The 19,154-nt window shown below is 44.4% G+C and overlaps 1 protein-coding gene across 1 annotated transcript in view; it reads left to right on the top strand.

The window, feature by feature from the left end:
* The window catches only part of BACH2 (BTB domain and CNC homolog 2), a gene marked incomplete at its 3' end in the record, with an annotated part of 292,225 nt that overhangs the window by 261,018 nt on the left and 12,053 nt on the right, over positions 1-19,154 (top strand). Inside the window, exon 4 of the mRNA XM_080700670.1 lies at positions 6,242-7,834. Coding sequence (XP_080556796.1) covers positions 6,242-7,834 — 1,593 coding nt within the window. The remainder of the gene's footprint in view (positions 1-6,241; positions 7,835-19,154) is intronic.

The following is a 19,154-nucleotide window of genomic DNA, read 5'->3' as shown; positions in this document are numbered from 1 at the left end:
ATCTCTCTTCTTAAATTTTTATTTTTTAGAATTGGCCTATTAGATTGCATATATTTCTCATGTAAAGAATAATGTTTTGAAGTGTATACACCGTGGAATGATCAAACCAAGCTAACAAATACAGTGCTTCACATAGTTATCGTGTGTGTGTGTGTGTGTGTGTGTGTGTGTGTGTGTGTGTGTGTTTTTCTGGGGATGGAACCCAGGAGCCTTCTACCTTCAGTCTACACTCCCAGTCCTATTTTATATTTTATTTGGAAACAGGGTCTCACTGAGTTGCTGAGAGCCTCACTAAGTAGCTGAGGCTGGCTTCGAACCTGTACAATCCTCCTGTCTCAGCCTCCCAAGCGCAGGGATTACAAGTGTGCGCCACCACGCCTGGCAACATACTGATTTTTTATATGTATACAACCATCAGTGAGATTGCTAGAACAGGTAGTAGTTCTATTTTCTTTTAATATTTCGAAGACCCTTCATACTGTTTTTCTTAATGACGATTCCAGTTTACATTCCCACCAACTGAAAGTAAACTGCCTTCGCCACAGCCTCACCAATACTTGTTCATGCTTGTCTTTCCGATAGTAGCCTTTCTTATAGGAGTAAAGTGATCTTACTGTGGTTTCTGTGCTTCTCTGATGATTAATGATATTACGTGTTTTTCGTAAACCTGCTAGTCATTTGCATGTCTTCTTTGAGAAATGTCCAAGACTTCTGCCTATTTTTTTAGTTGGGTTGTTTTCTTGCTTCGGGGTTGAGTTCCTTAGATAGTCTGGATATTAACCAAGTGAATGGCTTGCCAGTATTTTCCCCCGTTCTCTTTGGTCTGTTGTTTCCTTCGCTGTGCAGAAGCTTTTTATTTTGATGTAATTTCATTTATCTGTTTTTTGCTTGTGTTGCCTCATATCCAGAAAATATGAGGAAATATTTTTGAGGACATATCCAAAAAACTATAGCCCAGATCGGTGTCATGAAACGTTCCTCCTTGCTTCCTTTCAGAGTCTCCTAGATTTGTATCTTACATTTAGATTGTCCATTTTGAGTTGATTTCTCTCTGTGGTAAGAGACAATGGTCTGTTTTAATTCTGCGTGTGGATATTCAGTTTTCTCAACACTATTTATCAAAGAGACTGTTCTTTCCCCACTGTATATTCTCAGCTCCTCTGTCAAAACTCAGCTGTCTATAAATTCATGGAATTTTTTTTCTAGACTCTCTGTTCTGTTCTACTGGTCTGTGTTTCTATTTTATGCCAGTATCATGCTGTTTTGGTTACTACAGATCTGTAGTATATTTGATGTCAGGTAGTGTAATGACTCCTACTTTGTTCTTTTTGCTCCAGATTGCTTCAGATATCTGGCATCTTTTGTAGTTCCATACATTTTTTTAAGACAAGTTATTGCTGTGTTGCCCAGATTGATCTCAAACTTCTGGACTCAAATAATCCTCCTGCCTCAGCTTCCCAAGTAGCTGGGATTACAGAAACATGCCAACATGTCCAGCTTCTCCATACAAATTTCAGGATTTGTTTTTAATCTTCAATCTTTTTCATTAGGTTTGTTGTTTGGTTGGTTGATTTGGTCATTGTAGGGGCGGAGTTACTAGGGGATTGAACCTAAGGCGGAGTTACTAGGGGATTGAACCTAAGGCCATTCTACCTCTGAGATACCCCCCTAGCCCTCTTTTATTTTTTATTTCGAAACAGGATCCTCACTAAATTGCTGAGGCTGGCCTCAAACCTGCTATCCTCCTGTCTCAGCGTCCCAACTATAGGAATTACATGCATGTGCCACCACACTTGGAACATCAGTTTTGTTTTTTTGTTGTTGTTGTTGTTTTTTAATAAAGACCCCTTCACTTTTTTTTTTTTTTTTTTTTTTTGGTGGTGGTACTGGGGATGGAACCCTTCTACCTTCAGGCTACACTCCCAGACCCATTTTATATTTTTATTTGGAAACAGAGTCTCTTAAGCCAGCACGGCTGGATTCGAACCTGCGCAATCCTCCTGTCTCTGCCTCCCAAGCACCGGGATTACAAGCGTGCGCCACCACACCCGGCCCTTCACCTTCTTGATTAAATGTATTCCAAAATATATTTGTAGCTATTGTGAATGGGATTGTTTTAATCATTTTTTTTCAGATAATACACTGGTAGTGTATAGAAACACTACCAATTTTTGTGTATTGATTTCATATCCTATAACTTTACTGAATTTATTACTTTTTCTTTTATATGGTACTGGGGATTGAATTCAGGAACGTTCTACCTATGATGTGTACCCGCAGTCCAATTTTTTTTATTTTTTATATTGAAACAGGGTCTCACAAAGTTGCTGAGGCTGATTGCAAACCTGCAATTTTCCTGTTTCAGCCTCCCAAGTACTGGAATTATAAGTGTGTGCCACCATGCTCGTCTTAAATATATTAGTTCTAACAGCTTTTATGCAGAGTCTTTAGGGTTCTCTAAAAAAAAAAAAATCATGTCATCTCTGAACATGAACAATTTAGCATGTGTGTGTTACTGGATATTGAACCCTGGGGCATTCTACCTCTGAGCTATACCCTAGACCATTTTTTAAAAAATATTTGTTTGGAAACAGGGTCTCACTAGGTTGCTGAGAGTCTCACCATGTTGCTAAGGCTGTCCTTGAACCTGCAATCCTCCTGTCTCAGCCTCATAATTACTGGAATTACAGGTGTGCACCACCATGCTCAGCTTATTTCTTGCCTTTTATTTATTTACTTATTTTACCTAAATGCTCTGAATAGGACTTCAAGCATCCTTTCTTATTCCAAACAATTTTTTATTCATGACTCTTTAATGACCATATGATTATCATCCCAAGCTCACTCTGTCCCCTAAGCCCAAAGGGTCAGTGATCTGAGGAGTGTCATTGGTTCACAGTATAAGGACTTTTCCCACTGGCATCCTTATTCCAACTCCTGCATTTAATCACCCGCTCTTCCCTGTGGGAGGGAGATTTCCACAGCTCTTCCCTTAGTGAGGCAGCTCTGTGGTAGGTGGTGACTCCCAGAACTGCTTCCTGATGTAAAGCTCCCATGGGTGTCATTGGCTCTTTTTTTTTATTAATTTTCTTTAAAAGAGAAATAGTAGCTGGGCGTGGTGGCACATCCCCGCTTGTAATCCCAGCATTCGGGAGGCTGAGACAGGAAGATCACAGTTCTTGGAGACAGCCTCAGCTATTTAGTGAGGCCCTTTGCAACTCAGTGAGACCCAGTTTCAAAATAAAGAATAAAAAATAGGGCTCAGAGATCGAATGCCCCTGGGTTCCATCCCCAGTACCACAGAGAGACAGACAGACAGACAGACAGACAGACAGACAGACAGAGAAAGAGAGAGAGGAGAGAAATAGTGCTAAGATTTACTGAGACAAAGTATATCAGAATAAACAAGAAATTTTGATAAGAATGATACATGAGGAGGACCAGATGAAAAGTATAAATAGCACTGAGGTCAATTTCCCACATCTCCCATATAGTGAGCATATTTGCCGAAGCTTGAGATGTGTATTATCCACTCACTCAGCAACTGGCAATTTGCCTGGGAGCGTAGTGGAAGATGCTTACTTATGGGGAGTCAATTCTGCCTGGATTCTGCTGTTTCTTTCTTTGTGATAGAGGTATGTTGCAATGAAAAAAATTTGCCATGCAGCATTCTTATCTCCTTAATTACCTACATATACTCACTTCCTTGCAATATTACTCCCTTTTAAAGGTTTTTGAGAAAAACATACATGGAACAGATACACACTACATTTGCCGAATCTATTACCATAACAGCTTAATAGGGACACAAAAATGTAGGTCAGAGGAGCTGCTTTTTAATACTGGTAGTATGAGACAGGCCAGACAAGATTCTTACCTGCCTCTGATTGGCTGGCTGTTTGGGTTGATTGGTTTATATGATGCCTTGCTCCAAAAGTAACTTGGGACAAACACCCGCCCACCAGACTGTGCTACCACCTTCGTACGTGGTAGTTACATGTTAGCGGCACGGTTAGTCTTATAGCATAGATACAAGCTTTTACCAGATTTTTTGAGGCCCTGGGTTACATTAAATGGAGGGTTACAAAGAGAAATAAACCCACTTGTGATCTGAAGGAGCTTGCTGTCTTATGATAGAAATAAGGAACAGGGAGATTGGAATAGGGATAGAAATAGGAAGATAGCAACAATTGCCTGTGTGGAATTAAAATGTGAGTCTAGCAAACATGGATTTTTTTGTGTGTGGTACTGGGGTTCCTGGAAACCCTTCTACCTCTGGGCTATACTCCCAGACACCTATTTTTTATATTTTTATATTAAACCAGCGCAGCTGGCTTCAAACCTGCACAATCCTCCTGTCTCCATCTCCCCAAGCGCGGGGATTACAAGTGTGCACCACCACGCCTGGCTGTGAATTTTTTTAAAATAAAACATGTAGCCGGGCATGGTGGTGCACACTGTAATCCCAGTGCTTGGGAGGCTGAGACAGGAGGATCACACAGGTTCGAAGCCAGTCTCAGCTTAGTGAGGCTCTCAGCAACTTAGTGAGACCCTGTTTCCAAAAAAAGTATAATATAGTTCTGGGAGTATAGCCTGGAGTTCGTAGAAAGCCCCTGGGTTTCACCCCCAGTACCACCAAAAAAAAGAATGTTTTGTTTTTTAACCGAATACCTCTGGACTCATTATCTGACAGTGTTTTTTTTTTTTTAATTGTATTTGTCTTTCCAAAATGTTAACATTTAAGATTCTGTTCAATCACATTACCTAAAAAAAAAAAAAATGTTTCCTACTGGAAGAAAGGCAGTGGTATATGATGAGTGCTCCCAGGAGAATCTAGAACATTTCCTCTCTCAAGCCACAGAAGCAGAGAAGACAGTGTCATTCATTCTAAGAGGATCAGAGAGGGCTCCCAGAGGAGGCATTGTCCGAGTTGAACAACAGACACAGGTCCTTGCAACACTTGGGCTCTGGGTACTGCAGTGAGTTTAATACATGTAAAAGTTGGCTACAAAGCTCACCGGTTCATCTTGCTCTGCACTCATTCCCCCAGTAGAAATTTCTGATCACTGCTACTATAGCTTCCAGCCAGACCCCATGATTGCTGGTTTCATTTATCTGTACACATGATTTGTAGACCTGCCTCCGCTGTATTTCCCATCACCTATGAGATCTGCAGGGCGTGTAATACCCAGAGGATGTGCAGTGTTACATGCAGGGCAAGGAAGCCGACCCCGAACGCCAGGATGTTGAATCCATTGCCATCTCAAAGAACAATTGAATGAGGCAACAAATTTTTAGTGGAGTATGCCTTGTGTGTGCACATGTGTGCGTGTGTACATGTGTGTGTGAGCAAGCTGTGCATAAGTGCCACATTTTCAATCTGTGTAAAATATAATGGATTAGCAGCCTATGACAGCAGGCTTAGCCTCTGAAGATTTACTGGGAAAGAAGGCAGCTGCATGGCAAAGCTGCTGCTAATAATTAGGGAAGGAATAGCCCATGTCCCGCGCTGCTCAGCAGCTTCAACCATTTCAGTGACAGCCGGTTTGCTTAGCTGAGTAACCCCCATTCTTTATGGGCCAGGAGTTAATTTCTTGTTGAGAACATTGCTTTTGATTGTCATCATCTCCGGTATCATTATAACATCAGCTATGACATGATGATTGAAAGTCCCAAGTAGAAACCAAGATGGATGAGCCAGATAGGAGTTGTTTTTAATGTTTCTTTTAACATTGTTAGTGAGGAGGAACTATTTTTGAAACCCCATGGACTGAGTTTTTAACAGGGCCACGTTGCCAGTTTCGTGGTTGACAGGAAAATGATAATGCTTTCTCTGGCTCGAGTGAGCTTCAAGAAGTGTCACAGCACTCCCTCCTTGTGCAGAATAGCTCTCAACAGGACTGATTGGGAGGGAAATTAATAGGCTTCCCATTGTTCCGTGCATTTTTGCCAGGATATTTCATTAGTGTAAACACTGAACCCGTTGTCATCTTGTTTAACCACTTGACCCTGGTGATTTTCAATTCTGCTCGTGCCGTGATGAAGTATAGCAGCGGCGTGCCCGAGACAGGCACTAATTATTGGAAGCAGAATCATTGCTGACCCAGTACGAGATTAACTGCTCCTTTGCAGTCTTTATTCTGGGACATTAGCACTGTCTGGTTATCTGGCTTCAGTCGAGGGACTCGGGACAATAGCGGTGCTGATGGTAATGCTGGCAATTTCCCTGTTTGTTTTGCAGGTCACGGCCAGGGGCTTTGGGCCGCTGTTACAGTTTGCCTACACTGCCAAGCTGTTACTCAGCAGAGAAAACATCCGCGAGGTCATCCGCTGTGCTGAGTTCCTGCGCATGCACAACCTGGAGGACTCCTGCTTCAGCTTCCTGCAGACCCAGCTGCTGAACAGTGAGGATGGCCTGTTCGTGTGCCGAAAGGACACGGCGTGCCAGCGCCCACATGAGGACCATGAGAACTCCGCGGGAGAGGAGGAGGAGGAGGAAGAGGAGACAATGGAGTCGGACACAGCCAAGATGGCTTGTCCCAGGGACCAGATGCTTCCGGGCCCCATTGGCTTTGAGGCCACTGCCATCCCAGTAGCAGAGAAGGAAGAAGCCTTGCTACCTGAGTCGGATGTGTCCACTGACACCAAGGGAAGCTCGGAAAAGGACGTGTTGACACAGTACCCTAGATACAAGAAATACCAGCTTGCATGTACCAAGAATGTCTATAACACATCATCACACAGTACCTCAGGTTTTGCAAGCACATTCACCGAAGAAAGCCCTGGCAATAGCCTCAAGCCAGGGCTTGCCGTGGGGCAGATAAAAAGCGAGCCACCCAGCGAAGAGAATGAGGAAGAGAGCATCACGCTCTGCCTGTCTGGAGACGAGCCTGACATCAAGGACAGAGGAGGGGATGTCGAGATGGACCGTAAACAGCCCAGCCCTGCCCCTGCCCCAGCCACCCCCGGCGGAGCCACCTGCCTGGATAGATCTGGGAGCGTGTCCTCGCCTTCCTGTCTAAGGTCTCTTTTCAGTGTAACAAAAGGTGTGGAGTTGTCTGGCCTGCCCAGCACATCTCAGCAGCACTTTGCCAGGAGTTCAGCATGCCCTTTCGACAAGGGGATCACTCAGGGTGACCTTAAAACTGATTATGCCCCTTTCACAGGGAATTATGGACAGCCCCACATGGGCCAGAAGGATGTGTCTAACTTTACGATGGGCTCTCCCCTCAGGGGGCCCGGGTTGGAGGCTCTCTGTAAACAGGAGGGAGAGCTGGACCGAAGAAGCGTGATCTTCTCCCCAAGCACGTGTGACCAAGTGAGCACTTCCGTGCATTCATACTCTGGGGTGAGCAGTTTGGACAAGGACCTCTCTGAGCCGGTGCCAAAGGGTCTGTGGGTGGGAGCTGGCCAATCCCTCCCCAGCTCACAGGCCTACTCCCACAGCGGGCTGATGGCAGACCACTTGCCAGGAAGGATGCGGCCCAACACCAGCTGCCCGGTGCCAATCAAAGTTTGCCCTCGCTCACCCCCCCTGGAGACCAGGACCAGGACTTCTAGCTCCTGCTCCTCCTATTCCTACGCAGAGGACGGGAGCGGGGGCTCTCCCTGCAGCCTCCCCCTCTGTGAGTTCTCCTCCTCACCCTGTTCCCAGGGAGCCAGATTCCTTGCCACAGAACATCAGGAACCGGGACTGATGGGAGATGGAATGTACAACCAAGTCCGACCCCAGATTAAATGTGAGCAGTCTTATGGAACCAACTCCAGCGATGAATCTGGATCGTTCTCAGAAGCAGACAGTGAGTCGTGTCCTGTGCAGGACAGGGGACAGGAGGTAGGGAACCCACATAAATTCAAGCATGTGACCTGTTCTCTTGGTCCTTTATCTGAACTTTTCCCCGCCACCCCCAAATGGTTCTGATTTGCCAAGATGAAAGGTGAAAGTAAAGGGACTGCCTCCCCCATCCATGAAGGCAGGAGGCTGTTAGGTGACTCCAAAGTAACCACTTTGTCTTAGAAAATACTAAATATTTGATTTAGATTCCAATACCCAATGAGCAGAGGCAAGCTGCTTATTTAAAAAAAAAAGTTAAGTCTAATGCATGAAAGTGTGTCCAGGTACTCCGAGTCTTCCCCCTGCCTTCTCCCTTTCTGCTCCCTCCTCCACCCGCCTAGAAAGGATGCTGTCTCCATCGCCCTCATCCTCATTCTTCACCTCTTCATATGAAAGAAATGTAGGCTCTCCTTCAAAACTTATTGATCAAAACTAGATAGATCAACACAAACAGGAGCTTTCCCGGCACCTCACAAGTTTGCCTTATCAACAGAGGACCACGAGGTCACTCCATGTCCATTGTGGGGCAGGTTAAGGGCATGCTCACCATCTGTCCTGGTCCCGGGTCACTGCAGAAGTGCTGTCTTCAGCACATGTAACTGTATAACGGCTCATTTCCTGAGCTCCCACAAAACGATAAGAAATCATTTTGTGGAATGGCGGTTTAATCTACCCTGAAAGCAAAGTGCTTTGTAGATTATTTATATATATATATATATATATATATATATATATATATATATATATATATATCCAAAGGCTCCATTCATGTCTCACCATTTCTGAGAGAGGCATCAGGGGCAATATCAGTCACCTCTCAAACAAGATTCCCTTGACTAAGGGGAGATGAATCGGAGCCCTGTGAGTCCCCACCTTCCCAGTTGACACGACTGTTCCCTAGACAGACCTGGAAGGCTGTGTCATGACTGCCAGTTGCTGCAATGTCTTGCTGATTGGCAAAGGACCCACCTGAGATGCCACCCGTGTCTCAGAATTGCTTCAGGAGCAGGAGCCAGCAAACCCAGTGGCAAGTCCTGCCTGTATCTGAAACACAGAAGAAAGAAAGCCTGGTCCTCCTTTGACCAGTGGCTCAGAAGGAGCCTGAGTAGCCTGTGTAAGGCAGAGATGTTAACCCAGCCAGATGGCAGAAATGCCACCCGGGGTGAGGTGGCTTTTTGCAGAGCCACGTATGGTTTATTCAGCCTCCACGAGATTAGCAGGCCAGAAGCACAGGAGGCTTCAGTTCAGGCGTGTTTTGAAAATAGATTCCAGAGCTCTTGGTGCCAACTGCAGAAATGCCCTGTGCTTTCTTCTCCACTCTGCTATCTCACCTAGTCCCTGTTCTCCTATTACTAAGAGAAATCCTAAAGGAAATTAGAATGGGAACTACTCCCATTTCAGTCGACTTGGTCCCCCTAGGTTGGGATGGGGGCTGTGCCCCGTGCCCAAGCCAGACTCAAAAATGTATAATGGCCTCGAGAAGGTCGAGGCTCCATGAGGATGGGGAAATGTCGTGCGCTGTCTCTCTCCACTCATCCTTTCCTCTTGACCACCACCTTTTATGAGGTTTGCTTTTTGTCCCTGGAATTGTTAGTAAACATGCTGATGCAGCACGCTGTCCCTGGGTTAATGTCATCTGCATGAGGATTTGTCCTGCCCAGGATGGTATACTGACAGAAGGACAAATCCCTAGTCTTGATGTTTCGACTCTCCCTTAAAAGGATCCCTTAAAAGGATATGACATGTGTATATGTTTGAGAAACTCTCCGTTTCAGATACATCTCCTTCTGCCCTGTAAATATCCCAACAGAGAGCTGGAAGTCCTTTCTGGGGGTTCAGCACCATCAGCAAGAGAGCGCAAGGGTTTTTTCTGGGTTTGGGCCCTGTCCACTTTAGAACTGCAAAGAGTGACTCAATTAAAAGGAGTCTCCCCTAAAAAATGCCCCTGCTTTTACTTCTTATTTTTACTTTAAAAAATAAAAATTAGCCGGGTGTGGTGGTACACGTTTGTAAGCCCAGCAATTGGAAGGCTTAAACAGGAGGATCGCGGTTTGCGGCCAGCCTCAGCTACTACTTAGTGAGGCCCTCCGCAACTCAGTGAGACCCTGTTTCAAAATAAAGAATAAAAAACATAGGGCTGAGGGTATAGCTTGGAGATAGAATGCCTCTGGGTTCCACCCTCATTACCACAAAAAAAAAGATAGAAAAAGAAAAATTATCTGAGCTGGGCTCATTGGTACACACCTGTAATCCCAGTACTTTAGAGGCTGAGACAGGAGAGTCACAGGTTCAAGGCTAGCATGGAGTAACTCAGCAAGACTCTGTTTCAAAATAAAATAGTGCTGGGATAGCTCTATGGGTACAATACCCCTGAGGTTCAATGCCCAATATCCCCAAATAAAAATATGTTGTTTGCATTCCTAAGCAGTGAAAAAAGAGACATTTGCCAAAGCTCTCTGCCTTTTTGAGAATCACACTTAGCTTTCTCTCAGTGGGTCGGTGATTTGCCTTGGTCAGGAGAATGATAGTAAGGCTAAGGCTTTTCCCCAGTTTGACACTGTAGTTTCCCTATAGTGGAGGAGGTTGGATGAGGTTTTCCAAGAACTGTCTCAGGGACTTAGCATGACACTCATCTAGGAGTTACTTCGGCCTTGGTGGAGGTGTCAGCCCCAGGAAGATGCTGAAGACAAACCCTTCCCTACAGCCTGTTTTCCTGAACTGAGCCAGAAGCTAACATCCTCGGGCTGATTCTGCCCTGACCTGCTCTCCTAGGGGGTCCAGGTATCTTACAGAGTGAGAAGTTGAAGTCTATGGTCATTTGGCTCCATCACTTTGGGCCGGCTGTGAGGCAGAACATCATGGCAGAAGGATGGGGGTGGAGCCCAGCTGCCCATGGAGACTAGGAAGGACAGAGAGACAGACAAAGAAAGGAGAAGGGCCTAGAGATAAGATATACTTTTCCTAGGTGCAACCCGTGTCCTGCTTCCTCCAATTAGGCGCCACCTCCTACCATTTCCACCACCTCTCTCAATAGTCCATTTCATTATGACCACATCAAAGGATTAATACACTGATGAGATCAGAACCTTCGTGAGCTGATCACTTCCCAAAAGCCCCATCTCTGAACATTGCTGAATTGGGGACTAAGCCTTCAACCCATGGACTTTGGGGACATCTCATGCCCAAACTGTAACACAAACCATATTAAATAAACAATTCAGTATTTTTAATATATTCACAATGTTGTATAACCATCTCCACTATCTAATTCGTGTGTGTGTGTGTGTGTGTGTGTGTGTGTGTGTGTGTGTGTGTTCCGGCGCGCACACACGCGCTTCTTTTACTAGGGACTGAAAGTGAAGTTATTCTTTTTTTTTTTTTTTTTTTTGGTGGTACTGGGGTTCCTGGAAACTCTTCTAACTCTGGGCTACACTCCCAGACCTGTTTTATACTTTTTATTTGGAAACAGTGTCTCTTAAGCCAGCAAGACTGGCTTCGAACCTGCACAATCCTCCTGTCTCCACCTCCCAAGCGCGGGGATTACAAGCGTGCGCCACCACACCCGGCAAAAGTGAGGGTATTCTACCACTGAGCTATACCTTTTTTTTTTTAACTTTGAAATAGGGTCTCACTAAGTTACTGCATGCTGGCCTCAAACTTATGATCCTATCTCAGTTTCTCAAGTACTGGGATTATAGATGTGCTCTACTGCACCATGCTAATTCTAGAACATTTTTATCACCCCAAAAGGAAACACTGTACCCATCAGCAGCGACTCCTCATTGCCTACTTCCACTATTCTATCTCTGTTTCAATAGATTTGCTAGTTCTGGTCATTTCATATAAATGGAATCTTACTAGATGTGGCCTCTTGTGTCTTGCCTTTTTCATTTAACATAATGTTTTCAGAATTCATTCCTGCCATTGACATACCCGCCATGTTTGTCACCATGTGTCAGTACATTCTTCTTTTTGTTGCTGGAAAGCATTCCATCATGCTGATTCATTACATGGGACCATCACTGGACAAGGAACTTTTTTGTTTTGTTTTGTTTTGTTTTGTTTTTCAGTACTGGGGATAGAACCCAGGGGCATTCTACCCCCAAGCCCTAATTTTTACTCTTTATTTTGAAACAGGGTCTCACTGAGTTGCAAAGGGCCTCACTAAGTAGCTGAGGCTGTCTGCAAACACAGATCCTCCTATCTCTCTGCCTCCTAAAAGTGTGTGCCACTGTGCCCAGCAGCCGAGGAACTTTTGAGTATACTCCATTTTCTGGCAATTATGAATAGTACCATTATGAATATTCAAGTACAATTTTTTGTAATGGGCTTTCAGTTCTCTTCATCATATACCTAGGGGTGGAAATGCTGAATCATATGATAACTCTATATTTAGCCTTTTGAAGAACTACTACACTGTTTTTCCAAGGTAACTATCATTTTACCTCCCCTCTAGCAGTATATGAGGGATCCAGTTTCTCCAGATCTTCACCAACATTTATTATTGTCCATCATTTTTTGTTATAGACATCTAGTGGATGTGATGTGGTATGTCATTATGGTTTACACATATGTTTTGGAATTTGGTCAGTTGTAGAAAAGTCACAACCTTTTCCATGTCGTAAGTTTCTAGTAAGACCATTTGGACCCAAAGCATTTTAATTAATTGTGAATTTTAGTAAAGAACCACTAGAATGATAGTCATTTTATACAGACCCAAATATTGATTAGTTGTACTTGCTTTACTAAATTTTTTTTTTTTTTTTTGGTGGTACTGGGGTTCCTGGAAGCCCTTCTACCTCTGGGATACACTCCCACGGGCTACACTCCCAGACCTATTTTTTAATATTTTTATGTGGAAACAGAGTCTCTTAAACCAGCAAGGCTGGCTCCGAACCAGCGCGATCCTCCTGTCTCCACCTCCCAAGCGCAGGGATTACAAGCGTGCGCCACCACGCCCGGCTACTAAAATGTTTTATTTTGAGAGGGCTAAAAGCATATGGCTGTGTGTGAGAGAGAAAGAGAGCACACACACACATGTGCACAAACACAAATATGATACATAAACAGAAAAGCCATATCTTGTTAACTCTTCCCATCCAAAAGCTGGCTTTGACACATACTTTGTATGTAAAATCCTTACAATATATTTTGTGGTTTGGTAAATCAGACATGTGTTTAGAAGTGTCTGTGGTGGGCATGGTGGTGCACGCTTGTAATCCCGGTACTTGGGAGGCTGAGATAAGAGGAATGCAGGTTCAAGGCCAGCCTCAGCTACTTAGTGAGGCCCTCCGAAGCCTAGTGAGACCTTGTTTCAAAGTAAAGAATAAAAAAAAATAGGGCTGGGGATGTAGCTTGGAGTTAAAATGCCCCTGGGTTTAATCCCCAGTTCCACAAAAAAGTGTCTGTAATAAGCCTGCTTAATAAAAAGAAAACCTTGCAGAATAGCATAAACAGTGTTTTCAGGTTGTCTAGAACATTCTCAGCACCTGGAGTTTCAAAGAATACTCTATTGCCTGGAAGAAGAAACCAGGTGACAAAGATCAGGCAGATAAAGAGAAATAATAATACCTCGTATCTGTAAGGCAGTTCAAACTTTTCAGAGCACTTTCTCTGCTTGATATCCAATTTTATTCTTCATAGCAACCCTATAAGCTAAGTAGGGCAAGTATTAGCTGCATCTGACTCACAGATCTGCAGAGCTTTAGGACAGAGAGAATGACCTGCCTGGAATCACGTAGCTTATTAATTGCAACATCATTACTAAATCACAGATGTCCTGCACTTGTACCGGAAACTGGACCACAAGAGCAGAGGGCAGAGGGACAATGTGCAGGGAATACTTGTTAGTGGGGGGGATTTTGTCACTGGCACTGAAGTCCTTAGTCTAGAGGACCCCTTGCTGCCTCCCCCAACAACTCACCAGGACCCAAGACAGCCTTACGGAAGCTCAGGTGAAAGGCTTTGAGGAGCTGACCGCACTTTGAGGGCCTCCTGGTACCGTGGTTGTATGGCCCTACCCTTATGGCTTCCACTCCACGTTTGGTAGTGAAACCAAGAAAAAAGGTAGGAAAAAATATTCACAAACCACTCCGCCAGGGGGACTTCTAGAGGAAACAGGTGCTAGGTGTTTGGCTCTTGCTACAAAACATGTAGCTCCATTCTTCTTTTCCAATAACCCTCACCCAGCAAACAATAGGTGAGATGGATCTAGTACCACTGATTACAACTCTATAAAAAACATGCAGAGCAGCCAGGCACGGTGGTGCGCACCTATATTCCCAGCTACTCAAGAGGCTGAGGCGGGAGGATTATAAGTTTGAGAACAGCCTGCAAAATTCAGCAAGACTCAAAACAAATATTTAAAAAGGGCTGGGGAGTTCCTCAGAGGTAGAGCACCCCTAGGTTTGATCCCCAGTCAGTACCACAAAATAATAATAATAATAATAATAATAATAATAATAATAATAATAGACAGAGCATCAAAGATCTCAGGGAAAGCAAGCAAGACAGTCATCATTTGGGGGTGGGAATTTTATTCCTCTTATCTCATTTGAATTTTCTATAATAAGTTATCTGATTGTATACTGTTATTGGTGCACTGTAATTATCATAGTGAGATTCAAAGTGATACCAACACACCTATGTTTGCACCTGTGTGTATTTCCCTCGGTGCCCAACTCTGTCCTCCCTCCTCCCTCCCTGCACATGTTAGCGAGGTGGGTAGTGATGCCTTCATATGTGGACATAACATTATTCAGACTGTTTCCTTCCTTGATCCTCCTTTCCCCCTCCCCACCTTCCTCCCCAAAGCCCTTCCACCGTATTACTGGTCTCTCTCTTCATTCATCTGAAGTCCCATTTGTTTCCTATTTTCTTTCTTGTTTCCACATATGAGAGAAAACATATGACCTTTGACTTTCTGAGACCAGCTGATCTCTTGTAGCATAATATTACCTAGTTCCACTCATTTTCCTGCAAATGGCATAATTTTGCTCTTCTTCATGGCCAAGTCAAATTCCATTTTGTCTATATTCCAAATTTTCTTTATCCATTCATCTGCTGAGGCAAACCTTGGTTGGTTAAGAAGACAATTATCAGAAATATAAACAAGGTCATGTGTAAAGCCAGGCGTGGTGGCGCACGCTTGAAATCCCCGCGCTTGGGAGGCAGAGACAGGAGGATCGCGCAGGTTCATAGCCAGCCGCGCTGGCTTAAGAGACCCTGTTTCAAAAAATATAAAATAGGTCTGGGAGTGTAGCCCGGAGGTAGAAGGTCTTCCAGGAACCCCAGTACCACAAAAAAAAAAAAAAAAGGCCATGTGTAGTGGTACATGCCTGTAATTCTAATATTTGAGAGGCTGAAACGGGAGGATCATAAGGTTCAAAGCCAGCCTCATCAACTTAGCGAGATCCAGTTTCAAAATGAAAAATGAAATATGGCTGGGAGTGTAGCTTGGAATTAGAATCTCCTGGGTTCAATTTCCAGTACTAAAAAAAGAAGAAGAAAAAGAATGTAAACAATAATAAATTCTGGCTAGTATGAATGGATGGGAAATCTCTCATTTTTATTATTATTTTTTAATTTATTTTTGGTACTTGGGAATTGAACCCAAAAGCTTGGGACATTCTACCTCTAAGCTACAGCCCTAGCCCCTTTTTTATTTTTTATTTCAAAACAGTGTCTTCCTAGGTTGCTGAGAGTCTTAGTACATTGCTGAGGTTGTCCTTGAACCTGCATTCTTCCTGTCTCAGCCACCCAAGTACTGGGATTACAGGTGTGCACCACCATGCCAGCTTAATTTTTAATTTTGAAACAGGATCCCACTACATTGCTGAAGATCTCTTTAAGTTACTGAGGCTGGACACGAATCTTTAATCCTCCTGTTTTAGCCTCCCAAGTACTGGGAATATTACAGGCCACCGGAAGACCACACCCAGTGAAAGAAGACTTTTTATACACTGTTGGTAGGGTTGTACAAGCAGTATGGAGATTCCTCAAAAAACTAAGGATAGAACACCCATATGTCCAGCTATTCCACTGCTGGGTATCTTTCCAAAAGAATTAAAGTCAGAATACTATAGTGTGATGTGCATACCCATGTCCGTTGCGGCACAATTCAGAAAGAACTTATATAATTTTAAGTGATATTTTATTTAATGAGGAGGAAAGGGGATCCTGATTTAGGCTGCAGGATGCAGGTTGTTGTTGGCCAGCTGCTGTGTAGAGTGAGAAGGACGCACAGGCATCCCTGGGTTGGGCTGCAGCCTCTGCTACCCAGGCCCTCCAGCGCCCATGCAGACTGCACCGTTTGCTAAAGAGCTGGGGGCCCTGGAAGAGCGAACCCTCCTCTGAGAGTTGCTTAGGGGAGCAATGCCAGCACCATACTAAAAACTGACCTCTAATCCTTCTCCTCCCGTGTGTTCCAGAGGGAAGAGAAGAGTCAGCACTTTCCCGGGTGGGTAAATCAACAGTGGTTTATTGTGCAAGTCGTGGCAGCAGCCAGTGGTGCCCTCTGTGGCCCGTCGCTTGCTGACTCAGTGGCTGCTCCTGGGTCTCTGAGCCTCTCCTAAGAACCAAAGCATTCTCTTCAAAGATAAAGAGAATCAGCGCCCGTGAATCCCGCCTACAGTGTGTGTGTGTGTGTGGTCAGCTGACTATAACTGGAGGCCATTCAGACAGGCCGTGGTGGCAGGTGGCAGGGTTCTTCATATTGCCAATGTGTTGCAATTTCCTAAGACCAGCCCCATTTCCTGAACTGTCAGCCCCACATAGGAAATGTTTGGATGCTCCAGACCCTATGAGTAGAATATTCTCTAGGGTGACTGTTTCTTACTTCCAGGGAAGGTACCCATTGGCTCAGATTTACCACTGAAAAGAATAAAAGAATGAGCTGGGCATGCTCGCACATGCCTCTAATTCCAGTATTTGGGAGGCTGAGACAGGAAGATCTCAAATTTGAGGCCAACCTTAGCAGCTTAGTGAACCCCTCAGCAATTTGGTGAGACCCTGTTTCAAAATTTAAAAAAAATAAGCCAGGTGCGGTGGCGCATGCTTGTAATCCCAGCATTCTGGAGGCTGAGACAGAAGGATCTGTGTTCGCAGCCAGCCTCAGTTACTTAGTGAGACCCTTTGTAACTCAGTGAGACCCTGTTTCAAAATAAAGAATAAAATATTGGACTGTGGGTGTAGCTCGGAGGTAGAATGCCCCTGGATTCCATCCCCAGTACTGAAAGAAAAAATATATATTTTTGTAAATAAGCGGGCGTGGTGGCGCACCCTTGTAATCCCAGCTTTCGGGAGGCAGAAACTGGATGATCGCAGGTTCGCAGCCAGCCTCAGCTACTTAGTGAGACCCTCTGCAACTTAGTGAGACCCCGTTTCAAAATAAACAATAAAAAATAGGGCACGGGGTGTAGCTCGGAGGTCCAATGCTCCTGGGTTCCATCCCCAGACCCGCAAAAAAAAAAAAAATGTTTTAAATAATAAATAAAGAAGGTCTGGGGGTGTTGCTTGGAGGTATAATGTCCTTGGGTTTGACCCCCAGTACAAAAAGAAAAGAAAGAGAATAAAGGAATGTGGTAACGTTCCCACTGTGCCCCTCCAGGAATAGGTCAGGGGCTCACACCTGCATGTCAGTGTCAGTATTTCCTTGCTAAAGGTAAAAAAAATCTCTAAAAAGACACAAAGAGAGGGAATGAGTTTTTTTTTTTCTCTCCCTCACATGGAGGAAAGTCTGTAGTTGACTATTTTCTTTTCCTGTGACCTTTCTGAAAAGCAGCTTGAGTTGCAACAGCCCTTCTGAAATTTTATATGGCCTTATGCTTCAAGGACTTTGAAACTAGCATTGTTGATTTTTTCTTTTTCCTGCCAACCCTCTGTCCCGTCTCCCTCGTGTTTTGTATTTACTGTCTAGATGATTTTAATACAGTAGCTCTTAATATGGAAGCCCTCTTGACTTGCCCTGTGGCCTGAGCTCTAGGTATATTTTCCTTATGAAAATGAGCACACACACACTTTGGAACAGAAGCAGAATGGCTTTGTTGTCAGCAGAAGGAGAAACTCCATGAGCCCCAAAAGTGCCACCACCCCTGCTGTGTCGAAACATCCGCGTCTCCAACAGACAGACCTCTGTGTTACTGAGGTACCAGCCAGGATCCGAGTGTCTGTTTGTTATCCAAAGGGTATAAAAGGGAAATCAAACATTCTTTCATATCATTATAAGCCCTGTGCAAACACAGCCCCATGGACAAAGGCCTCTCCCGGGCCTGTAACAAGGAGCTGTTTGTCCTGGCTCCTATCTCTAGCAGTCAGAGCAGGATTGGCTGAGAGTGGTGTAATGTGCTCTGCTGCAATTTTGCTTTCTTGGGCCAGAATTTTACAGGTGTCATGGGACAGAGTTCACCATGTGGAAATCGAATCAGAGCACCTATTGCGAGCCTTTAGTAAATGCCACAGTGAGCGGGCAGGGAGCTAGGAAATCACCTGACAGTGAAGTTGCATCCAACCACGGAAGAGTCAAACGATCATTTCATGAGTTGGCCTTTGTGCATGGGGATTAGCTAGCCACCCATGCCAGGATCAGAACTCATGTGGCCTGGACTGACGCAACCAAAGAAAAGCTTGGAGTTAGGGTGGAAGAGCTTAATCCTTGGTCCCTTTAAGAACACCGCATGACGTGCCCTGGTGCTCAGCACCTCAGATCTGAATACTCACCAGGGGTTGGGTCTTTACCAGAAACATTCCTAACTATTAAACCCAGGGCCCTGTGTTTTGGGCTACTTGAATCGAGTTTTCTAGAGCTGTGCTGTCCAGCACAGTAGACTCACCCTGCGCATGGCTAGTGAGCCCCTGGAAGGTGGCTGGTTTGAGTTGTGATGTGCTAGAATGATAAAAAAAAATATGCTGTGAGTTCTGAAGTTTTAACCCCCAAATGGAAAACATTTCATTAATAATTTTCATATTAATTACATGTCAGAAATATTTTAGACTTGTCAGGTTAAATAACATGTGTTATTAAATTTATACATCCTGTTAGCCGGGCATGGTGGCACACGCTTGTAAGCCCAGCATTTGGAAGGCTGAGATGGGAGGATCGCGGTTCTCGGACAGCCTCAGCTACTTAGTGAGGCCCTCCGCAACTCAGTGAGACCCTGTTTCAAAATAAAGAATAAAAAATTGGGCAAGGGGTATAGCCCAGAGGTCAAATGCCTCTGGGTTCCATCCCCAGACCCCCCCCAAAAAAATGTATGTAAACTGTTTATTTTTATTTTTAATGTGGCTACTGGAAATCTGATGGAGCTGCTATCGGTAGTACAGC

This window comes from Muscardinus avellanarius (assembly GCF_963383645.1).
Source record: "Muscardinus avellanarius genome assembly, chromosome: 8".
Lineage (NCBI taxonomy): Eukaryota > Metazoa > Chordata > Mammalia > Rodentia > Gliridae > Muscardinus > Muscardinus avellanarius.
This window is presented reverse-complemented; position numbering and strand designations above follow the sequence as displayed.